Source organism: Capra hircus, chromosome 2 (assembly GCF_001704415.2).
Source record: "Capra hircus breed San Clemente chromosome 2, ASM170441v1, whole genome shotgun sequence".
In the NCBI taxonomy this organism is placed as follows: domain Eukaryota; kingdom Metazoa; phylum Chordata; class Mammalia; order Artiodactyla; family Bovidae; genus Capra; species Capra hircus.
The window spans coordinates 111,014,093-111,032,931 of NC_030809.1; the positions used below are offsets into that span (position 1 = coordinate 111,014,093).

Consider the following 18,839-nt stretch of genomic DNA (forward strand, 5'->3'; position numbering starts at 1 on the left):
CTGACTGTCTTCATACAAATCCCCTGACATTCTCCAGAGGCACCATAGCTGTATTTACCATCAGACAGGAAGCACATACATAGTGTCAAGGGCGGAGTTAACGCAATGTATGCCACTTAACAACAACAGCAAGTACCAGGTTAAAGCTTAATTTAAACCTAGAAGAATGTCATTTCACCAACTAAACTAGTTTCCAAGGAAAGATACAAACTTATGAGCACAACCAACTCTTAATGCGTGCGTGTGCGTGCTCAGCTGTGTCCAATTCTTTGGGACCCTATGGACTGCAGCCCACCTGGCTCCTCTGTCCATGGGCTTCTCCAGGCAGGAATACTGAGGTGAGTTGCTGTGCCCTCCTCAAGGGGACCTTCCTAACCCAGGGATTGAACCCAAGTCTCCTGCACTGTGGCAGACTCTTTACTGACTGAGCCACCTGGGAAGCCCCATGTCATCCCCTAAAACTGCTCATATTTGGCTTTATACTGCATCTGTAGAATACAAGCATTTTAACTTAAATAGAGGTATATAACCTGTCGTCTTGAAATTCACAAATTTCAAACCTAATAATGAAGCCACATTGAGAAGATTTGTTTCACAACCCACCACTTGTTTCAGCTCTGCATCTTTCTACATCATGCTTTGAATTCCTATTAAACCATTCAATTTCTGTCGCTCATTAGATATACCAAGTAATACATGTTATCAAGAGATCTGTTTTGTATGCAATAAAGTAATTAAAGCTTTAAGTGTTTTTTTAAAACACTGCTTGTAAGATGAACCAGGCTGAGTCAGGCCTCCTTTCCCTTCCATAATGAACACTAAATCATCTGCCACTAAAGCATCTCAATTTTGTTGAGCGCCTCATGCACCAGGTTAAAATCCTTCACAATAAGTGGACTTTGAAAATTCTCCATTCAAATTCTAATGTTTATTTGTTACAACTGTGGTGAGCTTATGAGGCCAAAATATTAAGATAAATGGCATTCCAATTTAATTATTAAACATGAAAATAAGATTTTTCATTAGTATACTTCTAACACTTTTCATAAAATTTAAGATTTGCACAAACTGATTTTGAATTTTTCATTTTTTTAATCCTATCTCCATACACATACAAAATTCATGCAAAAAAAAAGTTTATATCAGTAAACTGAATGAGCCAAAATGACTGATTAGTAAATTAAAATTTGTTACGGAAAAACTAAGAAATTACTCAAAATGAAATTTCTTTATCTTGGGCAATATATCCCAGTGGTTAAAATGCAGACGATTAAAATCTCAGCTCTAACATTTACTACTGTGTGTCATTCTGGGCAAGTTTCTTTACTTCTCTGGGCTTTGGTTCCTCATAGGCAAAATGAGAATAACTATATATACCTCAAAGAGTTAATGAGAATTAAATGAATTTACATGTACAAACAATAAACTTTAGCTACTACTGTTACCATTATCACTCTCTAAAATATAACTTGCCTATAAATTACAAAAATGAGTGTCTTCCTGGGTCTGAAATATGTATATATCAAGTATAAAATCATTCAGTTTTAAAAAATTAAAAAACTTTAACAGTCCTTTGGCAAAACTTTCTGTTAGATGCCAACTCTATAGAGGACATCCTACTATGCACTGAGAACATGGAAATGAACAAAATAGAGTCTCCGAATTCAAGACCTTTCTGTAGAGTAGGCAAAAAAAAAAAAAAAAGTCTATAATAAAAGGTATAATCACAGAGGTGCTATGAAACAGACAAGAATTGTCTGTAGGACACAACAGAACACTATGCCTTCCCAAGTGGCGCTAGTGGTAAAGAACCCGCTTGCCAACACAGGAGACGTGAGAGACGCAGGTTCGATCCCTAGGTGGGCAAGATCCCTTGGAGGGAATGCTCAGCTCAGTTGCTCAGTCATGTCCGACTCTTTGCAACCCCATGAATGCGCAGCATGCCAGGCCTCCCTGTCCATCACCAACTCCCGGAGTTCACTCAGACTCACGTCAGTCGAGTCAGTGATGCCATCTAGCCATCTCATCCTCTGTCGTCCCCTTCTCCTCCTGCCCCCCAATCCCTCCCAGCATCAGAGTCTTTTCCAATGAGTCAACTCTTCGCATGAGGTGGCCAAAGTACTGGAGTTTCAGCTTTAGCATCATTCCTTCCAAAGAAATCCCAGGGCTGATCTCCTTCAGAATGGACTGGTTGGATCTCCTTGCAGTCCAAGGGACTCGCAAGACTCTTCTCCAACGCCACAGTTCAAAAGCACCAATTCTTCAGCGCTCAGCTTTCTTCACAATCCAACTCTCACATCCATACATGACTACTAGAAAAACCATAGCCTTGACTAGACGGGAGGGAATGCTAACCCACTGCAATATTCTCGCCTGGAGAATCCCATGGACAGAGAAGCCTTGTCGGCTAGTGTCCACAGGCTTGCAGAGAGTCATACAAGACTGAAGCGACTAAGCACACATGCACAAACAGGACGCTAAGTGACAGAGACATCTAACTAGGGGGAGCGGGGAAGCACCCTAGAAAGAACTTCTGAGCAACAATCACCTAGCTCCGCCACTTCAGGACACCACACTGCTATTTACATAATTTACACAATTTACACAGCGTTTAACATAGTCATAATAGTGTTTTAGAATGCAGGTCAATAAAAAGACAAGACCACCTAGCACACTACTACTTAACTATGCTCATAAACAAACTTAACAATCTTTTGGTAATAATGAAGACGACTACCTTAACAAATTAGAACATAACCTTGAAAAAGTCACACTGCTTCCTCAAAAAAAACATTTTACCAATAAATAAAAGCTACAAACTTTCCTCCACTAAATTATAATTAAACTGATGTCAAAGAATATTTTTCAGCTGTTAAAGACCTCTGAAGGATTTCAATTCAACCCCCTCATTTTACCAATTTAGAGGAGCCACAAAGTATAATGGGAAAGCAGTAAGGTGAAAATCAGAAAACCGCATCTTGGTCCCAACTCTCCTAGAGTAAAAGTCTGGGCAAAGTTTCCTCACCGGTAAAATAAGAAGTTTGACTCCAACTGTTTCCAGGGTCCTTTTCAGCTCTATAATTCTCATGTTATGAAACTGAAGCAGATAAGCAACTTGCCCAAACATCACCTAGCTAGTTAAGGGCAAAGTAGGGACACTTGTTTTCCAATTATCAATGCACTTTCTCTTTTGCAGCATACTGCTTCTCCTACTTCATAACACCATTCCTCTAAATTATTCTAAGATATGTGGAAATTATTAAAGAGAACGAAGGAGTTTACAAAACTAAATGACTTATTCCTATAATTCTTTTATAGGAAATGAGCTTTAAATCCAAATGAAACAAATACATGAAGTCTCAAGCTCTGTGTCACTTACTTCACTGAAGCTGACCTCAGGAAAGTTAAAGGAGTTTATCCTTAAACTTCCGAGTACCTAAAATCTAACCTTTCAATACATTTCACAAAAGAGACTATGTTCCATACTAAATTAAAATATGAATTGTTATAGATAATCGTAACTATTACATGCATACTTCTCTGAATGAGAATTAAAATTCTTTTTATGTTCTGGTTATAATATGCACTTTTTTATTCAAGACAGATCAATTTAAACACTTACTTTTCCTTTAGGTATCCTTTTTTCAGACTCTCTAGCTTTTAAACCATTAGATTAAGCACATTACTTCTGAAATCACATAAACAATTAAAAATAAAAGACTATATAGAATGCTGATAGTTCCTCTTTTAAAACTGAAAATCAGCCCCCAGTAGTACAACTCTACTAAACTATATCATAAGCAGCATCTGATTCCCTAAAATGTCTTCAAAGCTTATTATATTTTGCAGGGAATTTATCAAGATTTCAGGAAGACTGACAGTGTTGATTCCAGAAAATACAGGAAAATCTGCAGAAGAAAAGCACAATAAAAATGCAAAACAGCAATAAAGTCAACAGTAGTTTCATACTACTGAAATTTGAGGATTTTCAAAAACATTCATGGATATATAAGTAGTTTAACTACATTTACAAATTTTCAAAGAATCACAGAATGTCTGCATTTTTTAATTGGATGGGACCTTAAGTCACTTAATCCAATAGTACGCAAAATAAGAATCTATTGGATTTATCTCCACCCCACCCCAAAAGTCCATGAACATGCGCATGCTCAGTCATGCGCCGCTCTTTGTAACCCTACACACTGTAGCCCGCCAGGATCCTCTGTCCATGCGATTCTCCAGGCAAGAATACTGGAGTAGGTTGCCATTTCCTTCTCCAGGAGATCTTCAGGGATCGAACCCACGTCTCTTATGTCTTCTGCACCAGCAGTGTAGTTTGCTTTAAATTCTCATAAATATTTCAAGAGACAGGTCTTTCCATTGCTGGTCAAGTCTAGTTGTTACACAGTTCTTACATTCTTATCAAAACAATACAGAATTCATTCTATGCCTTTGCAATTTTCACCTGCTAGTTTATCTTCTGTAACAGCATAATAAATACATTCTCTTCTATTTGTTTTTGAAATATCTGAAAACAGCTATACTCTTCCCCACCCTTCAACTAGTCTCTTGCTGAGTCTAAATGTATGGTCCACAGATTTCTTGTGTGCCTTGAAGACACTTCTGGGATAAAATGTACTTCCACATTGCAAGTAACCTTTAAAAACAACAGCCAACTGTTGAATTTTGGTGTAATATCAAAGAATAACTTCCCCAAAGGCTAGTAAAATAGTTCTTTTCTAAGTACATACCTATGTGAAATTGGGTTCTCAACACATGCCTCAATCAAAATATATCTCAACAGACGGAAAGAAGAAAATCCAGCTACCTTGTAGTATGCCAGAAATTAAAGTGGTTTGTAAAAATATAAAACAATTCCACTAGTCTCACTGAAGTTTTTGTTTTAGAATATTTATTCATCATTTTAAAATTCGTTAACATGTAATCAAATTGTTATTTTTAGATAAATAAATGTTTCTGAAGTTATTTTATTACAAATATAGTAAATACCAAGACATAACCCACATAAACAAAATCTCTTTAGAGACCTGAATAATTAAGGGAGTAAAGGGGGTCCTGAGACCAAAAAGGTTAAAACATAACCTATTTCTCAGGGGCAGATTTCCAGGCTTCCATCTTGAATTTCCCTTTCTCTAATACATAAAAATGCCTCTGTAAGGGAGGCGCCTACCACATTATCTATGCATTCATGAGCTAGAATCCTTACACATACAACTCGGTCTTGCTGCAGCAGGTGACTTCAAAAAATTAAAGCGCCATCTGATATATAACTTTTAACATCTTCCTACAGGTATTATGCAATCATCTGGAATCAAATACTTTTAACTCTTCTGTCTAAAGATGCAGTCTGTAAATACAGAAACAGAGAGCAAGTTTATGACTATGATATTATCTTTTTGGCCAAACTATTTTTGCTATTTATATAAAAGTAAAAAGCAAATTATTTATATCTGGAAAAATGGAATAAAAAAGACACGTCTTTTGTATAACCATTTATTTGACTCACAGCAGTAACCCATTCAAAAGTACTTATGTACTGATATGGAAAAAAAAAATCTATTCATCTAGCCAACACATACCTAGGCCTCAGCAAACAAAACTGACCTTATCTGAAAATTTCTTAACTTCTCACATCCTTATTCACAGAATTATTAGAAGATAAAGTGGGATAGAGAATTTAGCCACAGGTTTAAAAGATCCACTGTGAAACCTAGAGCTACACTGCTGAGCACCTCTCAGAGAATTTTAAGACTGATAAAGGAAAAGCTTTGGAACTCCAAGGAAAGAAATTATTAATAGTCTGCGTGTGTTAGTCACTCAGTCGTGTCGGACTCTTCACGACCCCATGGACTGTAGCCCACCAGGCTCTTTGGTCCACAGAATTCTCCAGGCAAGAATACTGGAGTGGGTTGCCATTTCCTTCTCCAATTAATAGTTTACACTCTACCATACAAATTCCTGAATTCCAAAAAATTCCTAAATCTTATGATTTAGGCTTATGGATAAGATACTTATGGTATATCTTTAAAAATAGCCCATTTTCAAAGTTAAGTTTGCTTAAAAGGAGTTCATCACATATATAACTTCATATGTGTACATATACATGTGTATCTGTTTTAAGTTTAAAATTTTATATTCTCCATTACATTAAATTGGCTCAATTTTTCAAGAAACAAAGTTTGTTCTCTCCTTGATACATACATTCAAGTTCCATTAATAGTAATGCTTTTCACTAGCCATCAGTCACCAGCAATTAAAGCTATCAAATTTGGATTTCCCTGGTGGCTCAGTGGTAAGGAATCCTCCCGTCAATGCAGGGAACATGGGTTCAATCCCTGGTCCAAGAAGATCCCACATCCTGCGAAGCAGCTAAACCCAAGCACCAGGATTACTGACCCCGTGCTCTGTAACAAAAGAAGCCACAGCAGTGAGAAGCCTGTGGACCCCAACCAAGAGTAGCACCAGCTCATCAAAACCAGAAAAAAGCCCACACAGCAACAAAGACCCCGCACAGCCAAAAATAATTTTTTTAAAAAAAAGCTCTCAATTTACATCAATTTATACAACAGACTAATGTTACCTGGAAAAGATGCCAAGCACTTATTAAAAATAAAAACGGGGATCCCACTCAATAGACAATGGTAACACCTTGATTCCTAGGGCTTCATATATGCAGTTAGTGCTCGCATTAGTGAAATCTGAAACAATAGCTTCAAGATGAATACATAACCCTACAGAGCATTAAAAGTTTTTAACTTATTTCCTGGTTGGTCAAAAAAAAAAAAAAGCAATATACCACTGTCACCATACAGGTACCTGGGTGTGAAGTATAACTTACACAACAGCATGTCTTGTTATTTCATAAATTGAGACTAATATTTAGGTTACATAAAAATCCAAACTGCTGGAAAAAAATTCGCCTTATTTGGAAGTTCAAGCTAAATTATTCCAATCTTTCAAAATTTTAAAACATCAGGAAAAGTGCAGAATAGTGTAAAAGTTTTTTAATGAGTTGAAGTAGCCTCCAAAGTTCACAATCTAGATTCTACAGACCCGAAATTACTAACACTGATTACAGATGTTAACAGAGGAACAATTCAACACTACGTCCCTGTGAACAAGTGCAGTGCTTGGTTCACAAAAAATGTCTCAATAAATATTTAAGAAATGAATAATTTTTAAAAAAAAGTATAGCCTTTAAAAAAGTCTTTCCCAAGACATCATTGACTATCACTCATTATACTATCATTCCTACCAGTACCATTTAGCATCCTAATGAAAGTACAGACAAAAGTAAAAGCATGCTAAAAGCACCAACTGCTGTTCACAAAACAGATTTTAAGACATTCATTTACAGATTTTCAAGTGAAGAAAGAAAAATCACCAGGTGTACTAAATTTGGGTTAGTCAATAAATAAACTTTTATCTTCTAATAATCAGTACTCAGGGTTGGGGGTGAGATGGAAAGAGGAAATGTCTGTCAAAGTATTCAGAACGCTTAATGGATGCCATAAATCAAATCTTCCCATGAATTTTCCAGAGCAAATTCATGCCAATCTTTGAGCCTATTGTCACTTTCACACATGCTCACAGGAACAAAATGACAAAGAAAGCTATGCCTGAACCACTGGATTCAGGGCACAAACCACCTGACTAACAAATGTCAAGGCTCTGAGTCGTACATACTGATAGATATTTTCAAAATAAATTAATCCCACCGACTCCTACATAAATCAAAGCTCTTGGTACCTTTAAAGGATTCTCTAGACTACTGGACTTCCCGACGTTTTCTCGAAAATGTGGCTACAATCTTCCTGTGTGACACAACTGCCCGTGAACAACCCATTTACCAATTGCTCATGAATACCGCTAAACGTTTTCCAGACAAAAGAACGTTAAACGCGATTCTACACACATTTGTTCTTCCCCCATACATATGTGTTCTCCTAAATTTAATTTTACGTCGTATACTTAAAGTTAAATACAGCAAGTTAAAATTTTAGTCAAAGCACTCCGGTGTCTCACTAGCTGTGTAACTGCTACATCTGGTGGCAGCACACTTGCATGCAGGAAGCCAGAAAACTTAGAAAACAATTGTAACCGATCTGGTGAGTGTGTGCAGTAACCTTTACGCAGCGATTTCCCACAAAACCCACGACCCTGTCGGAGAAGAATAGTAGCCTACTTGCAACAGAGAGGTAACACACAAATATGCAGGATGTGATGGCGAAGCAAAGTTGCAACCATCTGCGTGGTTATAAAAGCCTGCCCACGAATCGGTCTCTAGTTTAAACTGCTCGGGGTGGGGGTGGCGGGGCAGGCCAGGGATCAAAGTCGGCTTTGATAATTTCAGCGGCTCTACCCAAAAGGCAGAGATCTTGCCAGTGAGGGGCATCCTCCAGGTCCCGGGCAACAGAGCTCGCAGAGCGGGGACCGCCTCTAGGGGAGGAGTGCGCGAGGGAAGGGGAGGGGGCTCGAGGATGAATGCTTCACCGAGAGGGAAAACCCACCAGAGACCGGAGGCCGGGAGGTTAAGAGTACTGAGAGTACTAGCAAATGGAGCAGAAAGGGGCTCGCGTCCGGGGTCAGGCTTCCCACCCTAGCAGGACTGGCTCTTAGGAACCCCAAGCGAGTCTGTGCGCCGCGCCGCGCCCCGTCCCCTCCAGCGCGCACCCCTTCGTCCCTCTTCTCCGCCACCCGCGAACCACCACCCACAGCCGGAGCACTACCTCCCCGGGGCCGGGCGGCCTCGCGTCCACCTCGTCCCCCTCCCCCACCCCGGGGTCGCGGGAAGGAGACCCGGGGGCGCGCGGGCAGCGGCGCGGGGAAGGGAGGCCCGCGAGCGGGCGCGGGCGCGACGGCACTTACCTTCCCTGGGCCTCCCGGATGGCGGCGTGTGATTCAGCAGGGACCTGGCCGCCGCCGCCGAGCCCGGGGTTGGAGACGTGGAGAGCTGGGACCAAGATGGCGGCCCCTCCAAACTTCCACTGCTACTTTGGACACTCATCAAGCTACTTTCTGGGAACCCGACTCCCCCCCTGCGACGGCAGCGGCGGCAACAGCACCGGCACCCGCCTCCGTCATGGCGGGGGCCGCGCTGAGGGCGAGCAGGAGAGCGAGGGGCAGGGAGGGGAGAGTCAAGGGGATGGGGGAGGAAACCAAGAAGGGGGGAGGTGGGGAGGGTAGAGGTGAGGGGAGGAGAGGGGACGGGGAGGAGGAAAAGCGGGAGAAGTCAGGGAGCCGGCGGGCGCGCCGGGGAAGAGGCGGAGGGAAGGAGCGCCGCGGCGGAGGCGTCGAGGGGGCGCCCGCTGGGGCCGGGGTCGGAGCGCGGGCGGAGCGCGGGCTGCGCCAGCCGAGAAGACTTCCGCGGGCGGAACCTGCCGGCACCTCTGCAGTGCGTCGGCCCCCGGCGTCGCCCGGGTGGCGGCGGCGGCGGCGGGCGGTGGGTGGCGGCTGAGGCGGCGGGGTAACCTCTGCATCAGTTACGGGCGGCGGCGGCGTCACGCGCCGCCTGTGCAAACACTATCGCGAGGCTCCTGCGCCTCCGGTAGCGGCGGCGGCGGCGGCGGCCGCGGGACCAGGCTTGGGGGAGGGACCTGCCAGGGGTTGGGGGCGGGGGGGACTGGGGAGGGAACGAGTGCGCGAGGGAGGAGACGCGGGCGCTGGGCGCTCCGGGCGCACCCGCGGATCGCTGCTCGGCGCGGGAGCCCGGGGCCGGCAGACTGGTGTGCGCCGGGGGCGGCCTCCCGGAGCCGGCCGGAGGGAGGCGCGCCCCGCACGCGCCCCGGCCGCGCTGCACCGGCTCCCGCGCCCGCTCCGCTGCCACCTGACTCCCCCTCTCTCCCGCGGAAGCGCGCCTGCCTCCCGACCCCACACCCAGCCTGGGGAGGAATGCTTCTGCTCTCTCTGGGCTGTCGTTTCTCAGGAGTTCGATGTGATCATTTCTCAAAATGGAACTGCAAAGTTGAGAGTTGCTTTTTTTTCCTCTCTGTACTGTGTGAAGAAAAAAAAAAAAAAAATGTGCGCCTCCCCGTCTACAGAACGGGAGTGGTTATCGAATAAAAGAGCTAACAAAGTAAGTTGGGTGGAGATAGAACTTTACAAATGTTTTCGAACAAGAAAGACAATCTTTACTGGTGTGTGCACTGTATGTGTGGTCTGGCAGTTCTTTGTTTTAAAACGGTTAGGTGGAAAGTCTGAACAGAAAAATTTGATCACCGAGTTCACATTTTTAGGGTATGAAGAGGGTATGGTTTCTAGAAAGTTCCAGTGACTGCCACTGCTGAGTCGTGACTGCAAAATCTTGAAGCGAACTACAGCATCTGTTAAAATGTGTAGTTACAATGTAACTTTCTACACCCACACAGGGACAGACACATCAGGGATTGGGCATCTTGTACATAAAAGAGCTTTCTAATAGTTCAGGAAAAATACAACGAAGTTATTGCTCTCTTTAAAAAACCAAATTGAATAGAACACTAAAAAGAGTATGATATAGAGTAACTGTACAGGCATGAGGAAATGGCATTACCAGGGGGACAAAAATGTCACTTCTATTTTTTATTTTTATGACTCTGCGCTTCTCATAGTATTGTTTTGTTCAGATAAACTATCATTAAAATAGAACCTTGGCTGTCAGTTATCTCCAGAAGTAATTTTAGTTTCCTTGTGCTTCAGATTCTTCAGTGAGTTTTAGTTAGGTTCTGCTTTTCAAACCTGAGGTAATCTCAAACAACTTCAGTGAGGTATAATTAACATGCAATAAACTGCACATAAAGTGTGCAGTTTGATGTTTTCATGTGTATACAACCCTGAAACCATTTCTACAATCAAGATAGTGAATATATCCATCTGCCTCCAAAATTTCCTCTACCCCTTTCTGGTTCCTCTTTCCCTACACCCGCATCCCCAAGTAACCACAGAACTGCTCTCTGTCACTTAGTTTACATTTCCCAGAACTTTAGATAAAAGGAATTGTACAATTTGAACTCTTTCGTCTGACTTCTTTTACTCAACGTAATTATTTTGAGATTGATCTACATTGTTGGATTTATCAATAGTTCATTTCTTTTTCTTTCTGAGTATTCCATTGTGTGACTATACCACACTTTGTTTATTCATTCACCTGCTGATGAAATTTAGATTGTTCCCACTGTTTTACTATTATGAATAATGCTAGTATGAACATTTGTGTACAAGTCTTTGTGTAGACATATGCTTTCCTTTCTCTTGCATACATACCTAGAACCTTACATTAGATTTTTATACCAAAGTGCATACACCCTAAGGCAAAACAAGAGTTCCTGTAAGGTAGGTAATAGGTAGCTGTATGCTCTCAGTATTTTAAAAGAGAAAGCTTAGTCAGCTAATTGTGGTGAAAAGGACAGAAAAGAAGTCAAGAGACCTGGATACTAGTCTCAGCAGGTAACAATCCTTGGTTTGATTTCCTCATCTGTGAAAAAGAGGTTAGAGTCACTCAGTGATCTCTAAAGCTCCTACCAATTTCAAGATTTTACCCAGAGCTCAGCTCCTCTGGAGAGTAGTAAACAAAACCCAACCAAAGAGATTTGATAGCAGGTTATCTGCCTCCCAGTCCTCCCAAGAGCCTCAGGATACCTGTACACCAACACCAGTTACATTTTATGCAGACTGACTCCTTTTATTTTAAATGGTAACTAGAGGATCATAACAAATCCAAATACATAATACAATTACTTTGTTTTTGTTATGAGCGCTGCCTTGGAAAGACAATTAAATGACTGATTCCTACTTTCTTGCAGCTTATGATAAGTCAACATGACTGACTTGCAGAGAGGTTACTGCCAGCAACAAGGAACTAGTTAAATAAACCGTGGCTTAGCCTGAAAATTGAATGTTATGCCATCACTTAAAATCATGTCTTTGAAAAATACTTAAAAGGATGATAAAAAATTCCCTTGTATATTGTAAGTGAAAACACGGGTATGATCCCAATTCGTTTGTAAGTATGCAAAGCAAATGACTGCAAGGATGCACCCCCAAAAATGTATAGCTAGCCTTGAGTTGTAAGATTGCATAATTATTCCTTTCTGCTCTTCCAAATTTTATACAATGAATCTCGTATTAAATAATTTGAGCATAAAAAGGATATGGACACAAGTTGTACAAAAACATAATTTTATTGAATTATTGTAAAAACTTTTAAATAGTAGAGGCTCCCACATACCTTGTACACTGGCAAGGACACGGGCATCTGAATAATGTTTGATAGAGATAGATGGAATGGTTAGAGTGACAGCTTGCCCAATAGGACAAGATATAGGAAAGTCAGGAGAGTCCAGGTTCGGCCACTCTGGGAGAGGAGAAATATCAAGAAAAGCAAGGAAATATCATTGGAAGGGGTACAGCAAGATGGAAGCACAGGAATGAACTAAGCAAGTAAAAGGAGACTGCAGTAAGACTGCCTACAAAAAACTGGGCAGAGTGTTCTTTCTGTGAATTGAGAGCGCCATGAAGACAGAGACTCAAGCCCATTATACAATGCCTGACACAGAACCAAGGGCTCTGTCAGTGTTTGTGGAATGGATGATGAGGAATGGAGCAGTTCAGAAGTCTTCAAGGGTCTTCTGATATAAGAGCACATACAAAAAGGGAGATCTTAGCCCTGATCTATAGGCTAGTCATAATTTACAACTATGTTTATGAGACTCTTCTATTTATATAACAGAGTAAAAAAATTTTTTGCAAAGCATCCAATATTATATATATAATAAATGCTTTCTAATACCTCTTAGCATTTGATTCCTTCTAAATTTGAGGAAATAATTAATCCCTAAATCCCTTTCCCCCAAACCAATCAGAAAAGAGCCCAGAAACTGGATGAAAGTTCCTTTCTAAGTACTCTCCCAGACAGTGGCCTGCTGGAGCCAGTTCACACAGCCCAGAGAGCAGATTGTAGAAGTCTTTCCCTCAACTCAGAGTTCAATGCCCCTACACTGGTAGCTTGAAACTCGCCATGAGAAGAGTATTTACAACTCCAAAGTAAGCAAAATCTGCATATCAAGGCTTCTTTGCCAACACACCACTGCTCCCACAGTACATAGATCATTGCCTTATTATCTTCCATTTCCCCACCCTGGCTAAAATCCTAGTGAGGGCAAGGACCTGGTCTGTCATGTTTACAGTTACACTCCCAACATCTAGCACCTGCTTGGCATACAGCTGGTGCTGATACGTATTTGTTGAGCTGATCAATTACCCATATAGGTGATTAGCAAGCACCTGAGTCCCCTGGGCTAATCTGCTGGTAAACAACTGTGTTGGCCTAGGTGAGGAAGAAAAGGCCAAATATTCCCCCACCCCCTCACTCTTACACTTCATTGGCCAATGACTGTGATTTGGTAAAGTTCACTGACCTTGTTAGGGTTGCCGGATGAAATATAAATTTTGCATGGGCCATACTTACACTAAAAAGATTTTTGTTGTTTATATAAAATTCAAATGTAACTGAGAATCCTGTATTTTCATTTGCTACAGCTGGCAACCCTAGCCCTTTTCAACTAAGCCAAAAAAAGTTGATGAAGTATTACCTAGTAAAATTGAAGATGCTACGACCCAGTAATTGCATTCCAAAAACTGAATCTTGAAGTAGTTCTTGTTTATGGGCACCAGGGGAAAGAACAAGCATGTCCATAACACTACTGTTAACAGCAGCCAAACACTGGAAACTAACCAAATGTTTGTTAACAAGAAAATAGATTAATAAGTAGAGTTGTGTATATTCACACAATAGGATACTATGCAACAATTAAAATTCTCACAGGCATGATGCTGATTTACCTGACCAAATTAAAGAAAGATGAAGTCAATTTGATTCATTTATAAAACATTCAAACCTAAATAACATAGTGTTCAGGAATATATCAGTATATGTGGCAAAACTAGCAAGAAAAAAGAAAAAGGAATGAGAAGCCAAAATCAGAGTCACTAGTTCCATCCAGGAAAAGGCAGGATGTGACCGTGGAGGACTCACAGGGACTTGAAAAGCATCAGTAAAAGCACTACTGTTAAGTTGGGTGGGAGTGTAGACGTATGATTTTCTTACTCTTTTTCTTTAGGCTATTTATATATATCAGGATCTGCTCTCATATGTATGAAATATTCCATTACAAATGTTTAGGAAATGGAGCGTGCTGGGCCTTTTCATTAGAATGAACTGAAACACTCAGCCTGTCTCCTCTTGCCTGGACTCACCGCCAAATTTGACTTCCTTCTTTGTCTGAATGTATGCACACAGACGAAAGTTCTCAAGATACCCGCCCTACCTTCATGGCTTGCCACCTTAGTAGTATCCTTTCTGGTAGAGGCTTAGACAAATGACTCCATTGCATTGGATTATGAGGAATTCTATTTTCACTGAGTTTGTTCTACCTGTCCTGCACAACTCACAAAGCCGCTGCTTGAAGATGATGGTTTTCAAATCCTTGTAGCGATAGCTTCAGGGTTTTGCGGGTAATAGGCTAGGTTACTCTTCCTCTGCTGTCTTTAGCTGTGAAAGTGGTTTCCTTCAGGTTTATCAACTCACTGGGGGAGGCTAGTCTTGATCCATACATCACTGAAACTGGAATTACTAGATTCTCAAAACTGATTCATTTAGCCTGAGGTTAAAAAATTACAATCAGCTTCAAACAATATTACCTCCCCCAAAGTGCACTAGAGGCAATCTTCCAAGGGCATGAGTATTATGAAATGTTTACAAAAACAAAGTACAACAAGCAAACAGTGCTCATAGCAGATTTTAAATCAACAGTGTACCTCTTAATAAAGCAGTCTACTGAGAAGTGATTAAGAAAACATGTAAAACCAATTGTAATCTAGTGTTCTACTTCACTCAGATCCTAAATCTTACTAACTGAACTGAAATATAAATTCATCACTATAGAGGGAAGAACAAAGACTTCCAAAACCTTATTTACCCTGGACTTGGTTTCTGCAGTAGGAATTTGTTTTTTGGTTGCACCACATGGCATATGGGATCCTAGTTCCCCCACCAGGGATTGAACTTGCATCCCCTGCATTGGAAGCAGGGAATCTAAACCACTGAACCACCAGAGAAGTCCTGCAAATTATTTTGTAGGCAAACAAATTGATGTTGCTTTTCATAAACATCAGTATCAAATATCCTTGATTTTTGACAATATCTTTCCAACTGTATGGTTTCAAGACTTTCAAAATCACTTAATGCAAACAAAAATCACTTAATGCTTTCCTAGCAAATAAAAAATACAAATCTTCCTTAGATACATGACAAAAATAATGTGAGATGTATATAACCTCATACATATTTAGAAACTTTGAAACAATATAAAAACATCAAATATTGATGACAATTTCTCCCCCTCCCCTCCCAAAGTCAAAAAGTCACCATGAAAATAAGTCGTCATGAAGCAAGAAGAGGGGTTTCTAAGATGAAAGTAATATTCTGTTCCTTAATCCAGGTGCTGGTTAGAAGCAAGTGTCTCGTTTGTGAAAATTACACTGCACACTTATGATAAAAAATTAGAAAAAAATTTTAGCAAAAACAACCTAGCATTTGTGATTTAAGTATTCACACACACACACACGAACACATTCTAATGGGATTTGTTGTTTAATGAGAAAATAAAAGGGAGTATCTTTTTTAATGTAACATATTGCTAATGTGAGGGGAAATGAAGAAAATAGTACCTTAAAATCAACAAATACACAATGAAATTTCCAAAACTGCCACTGTGAAAAAGTCCTCAGGTAAATATTTATCTACTTAACTATTGCTCACTTTGAGCACTTAATAAAGTTATTTGGGAATGGTCTATAATCTGTATATCCGTTGGTTTTGAAAACAGTTACCAACTGCTAAGCATTGGTTTCAGGAATTATTTGTTGAACACCTATCTAGGATAAAGCAATTTGCCAGGTGCTATGAAAGCACAGAGGTGAGTCACACATGTAATGTGGAGGTAATGATCAAAGAGTAGTCTGGCAAATTACTACTATCCAAGGTAGAAAATGATGCATTTTCTAGAAAAATGGGAGAATTTGGAGGCAGGAGAGATCACATTTGAGGTGTCTAAATGAGGAGCAATTTTAGCTGGGCCTTGAAGTGCATCAAAGTGATCTAAATTATTTCCTTTTCAAGATTCAAAACTTATCCATCAGAGTCTGGATCTATTCCATACACCAACTTAAGACTCTATTCTATTTTTTATTGTATCTTCAATTTAGGATAGTCTTGAGCACCTAGTTAAATCTTTGCTTATTTGCCCCGTCTTCCCTGTTTAGAGGTCTCGACACGTTTTTCCAACCCCTCCTAGAAGTGCATCTTTCAACTTACCATAGGCTTGGGCTTCCCTGGTGGTTCAGCTGGTAAAGAATCCGCCTGCAGTGCAGGAGACCTGGGTTTGATGCCTGGGTTGGGACAATCCGCTGGAGAAGGGAACACCCACCCTCTCCAGTGTTCTGGCCTGGAGAATTCCATGGACTGTATAGTTCATGGGGTCGCAAAGAGTCGGATACAGCTGAGCGACTTTCACTTTCACTTCCTTCATTTTCCCCTTGCTCTGTGGATTGGGATGGGTTGGAAAGGACACAGCTAGTGTCAAAAAGTAATTTTGGGAATTTCCTGGTGTGCCAGTGGTTGGGAATCTGCCTGCCAATACAAGGGACATGGATCAGTCCCTGGTCTGGGAAGATCCCACCTGCTGTGGGGCAACTTGGCTTGTGTGCCACAACCAGTGAGCTCAAGTGCTTAGAGCCCATGCTCCAAAACAAGAGAAGCCACTGCAATGAGAAACCATACAACACAGCTAGAGAGGAGCCCCCGCTGACTGCAACTAGAGAAAGGCCATGTGCAGTAATGGAGATCCAGAACAGCCAAAAATATATAATTTTTTTAACTTAAAAAAATTATAATTTTCCTCAGTGGAAATAAGTCACCTGCTATGCAATATGCAGAAATGAAACCAAATTAAGTTACATAAAGCATTGACTTAATTGGTAATCAACAAAAAAAACACATTCTTCCATGTATTTGATGCAATTTGATGAATCATAAAATGAGTCACTGAATCATAAAAAGAACTCATGATTTGGAAGATAGGGGTTGGAAAGAATTGGTGGAGATGCCCAAAACAGACTTTAGCTATAGTATAAGTTAATATAAACACCAATAATGAGAAATGAATTGATGCTAAGTCTGAAATGCTAAAAGAACTATAGCAAGAATATAACTATATTGAGATTTCATTTATAATGATGCAATTTCTTTAGGGAAGCAATTTAGCAATATGAACCAAAAATCCTTTAAAAAATATATTCATTTTGGGACTTCCCTGATGGTCCAATGGTTAAGACTCCCTGCTCCCAAGACCCAGGACATGGGTTCAACCCCTGGTAGGGGAGCTAAGATTCTGCATGCTGTACAGCATAATCAAAAAAAAAGGTAGTCCTTTGACCCACTAATTTTATTCTGGAAATCTGTCCTAATGAAATCATCCTAAATTAGACAAAAAATGTGCTTTCCGCCCTTTTGCACAAAGATAATTCTATTCAACATTATTTATGATGATTAGAAGTTGAAAATAATCTAAATGTACAATAATGATATGGTAATAACTTATGGCTCATCTAATATGATAAGGTCTTTAAAATGATTGTGAAGACTTTATACAACCAAAAACAACTAGTTGCTAATAATTGCAGTGAATAAAGCAGCATATAAAATCATATATACAATATAATCGCAATCATATAAAATGTATGTAGTAAAAAGTTTGAAGGGAAATATACTAAAATATTAACAGCAGTTGTCTTTGTGTGGTGATGGCAGATTTTGCTGCTGCCCTTTGTACTTTAGGGTATTGTCCTAATGTTTTACAGGAAGAGCAATTAGTTTATGAGGGAAAAAAACTATTTTTTCAAATGACTGAGTTTACTACCCCAGATTAGATAGTTAACACAAACAAAAGATAAGATTAACAGGGGATAGGGAAATAAAAAATGCTTGATGCCTCCTTTTCCATAGTTTCTAAAGGTTTTTATTTGACTTATTAGTTTTACAATTAAACAAACACAGATTTTTAAAAGTATTTGTGGAAAGCTCTCAGGAACCCACTAGCAAAATCAGAGGAATGTCTACTTTCAAAAAATCGCAGTGAAGAATAAGAGCAAACAACACCAAATCTTCAGTGCAAATGACAAAACTGAAAAGAGGCAGCACACACATATGATGAAAACAAAGGCACAAAAACATGGCAATCCTGAGATGAAGCGCGATCAGTCCACTTATTAAATTTAGATTCCCTATTAATAGAAAAAGCCTCTCAGATTGTGTTGAAAATCAGAATCTTTGCTGCTTATAAAAAGTACATCTAAATAAAATAACATAAAAAGACTAGAGAAAAGGATGAGTGAAATGTGGTAAGCAAGCTTGTAATAAATTGGAGAAGCATTACTAAGTTAAAAGAGAATTCAAAGCAAGAAATCTTAAAGGTTATTTCAATTTAATACGCACATTAGATACCCCAAATAAATAGTGTTAATAGACACAAACCATTTGCACAGTGGAAAATATGACTAGTTAGTCAAGGGAATGTGGTGGGATCACCATCTCTCTGGTGTCTGTCTTTCTTCTGCACCCTGGGCACATGGGAAAACTATATTTCCCAGGCTCCCTCCAGTGAGGTGAGGCCATGTTGACAGATGCAGACAGCAGAACGTAAGCTGAAATTGGGTGTCTCCCAACCAGGCCAAGAACGTAAGAGTCAACATGCCACTGCTCTCTTCTCTTCTAACAGAGATTG

At 40.3% G+C, this 18,839-nt stretch overlaps 1 protein-coding gene across 2 annotated transcripts in view; it reads right to left on the reverse strand.

Moving 5' to 3' along the window:
• The window catches only part of TLK1 (tousled like kinase 1), a 176,305-nt gene extending 166,800 nt beyond the window's left edge, over positions 1-9,505 (reverse strand). The window contains exon 1 of one of the 2 annotated variants that reach the window (XM_018064515.1): positions 8,890-9,505. In XM_018064515.1, the coding sequence (XP_017920004.1) occupies positions 8,890-9,028 (139 nt within the window). In that variant the 5' untranslated portion in view covers positions 9,029-9,505. The remainder of the gene's footprint in view (positions 1-8,889) is intronic. The other variant, XM_018064521.1, reaches the window with a different exon arrangement.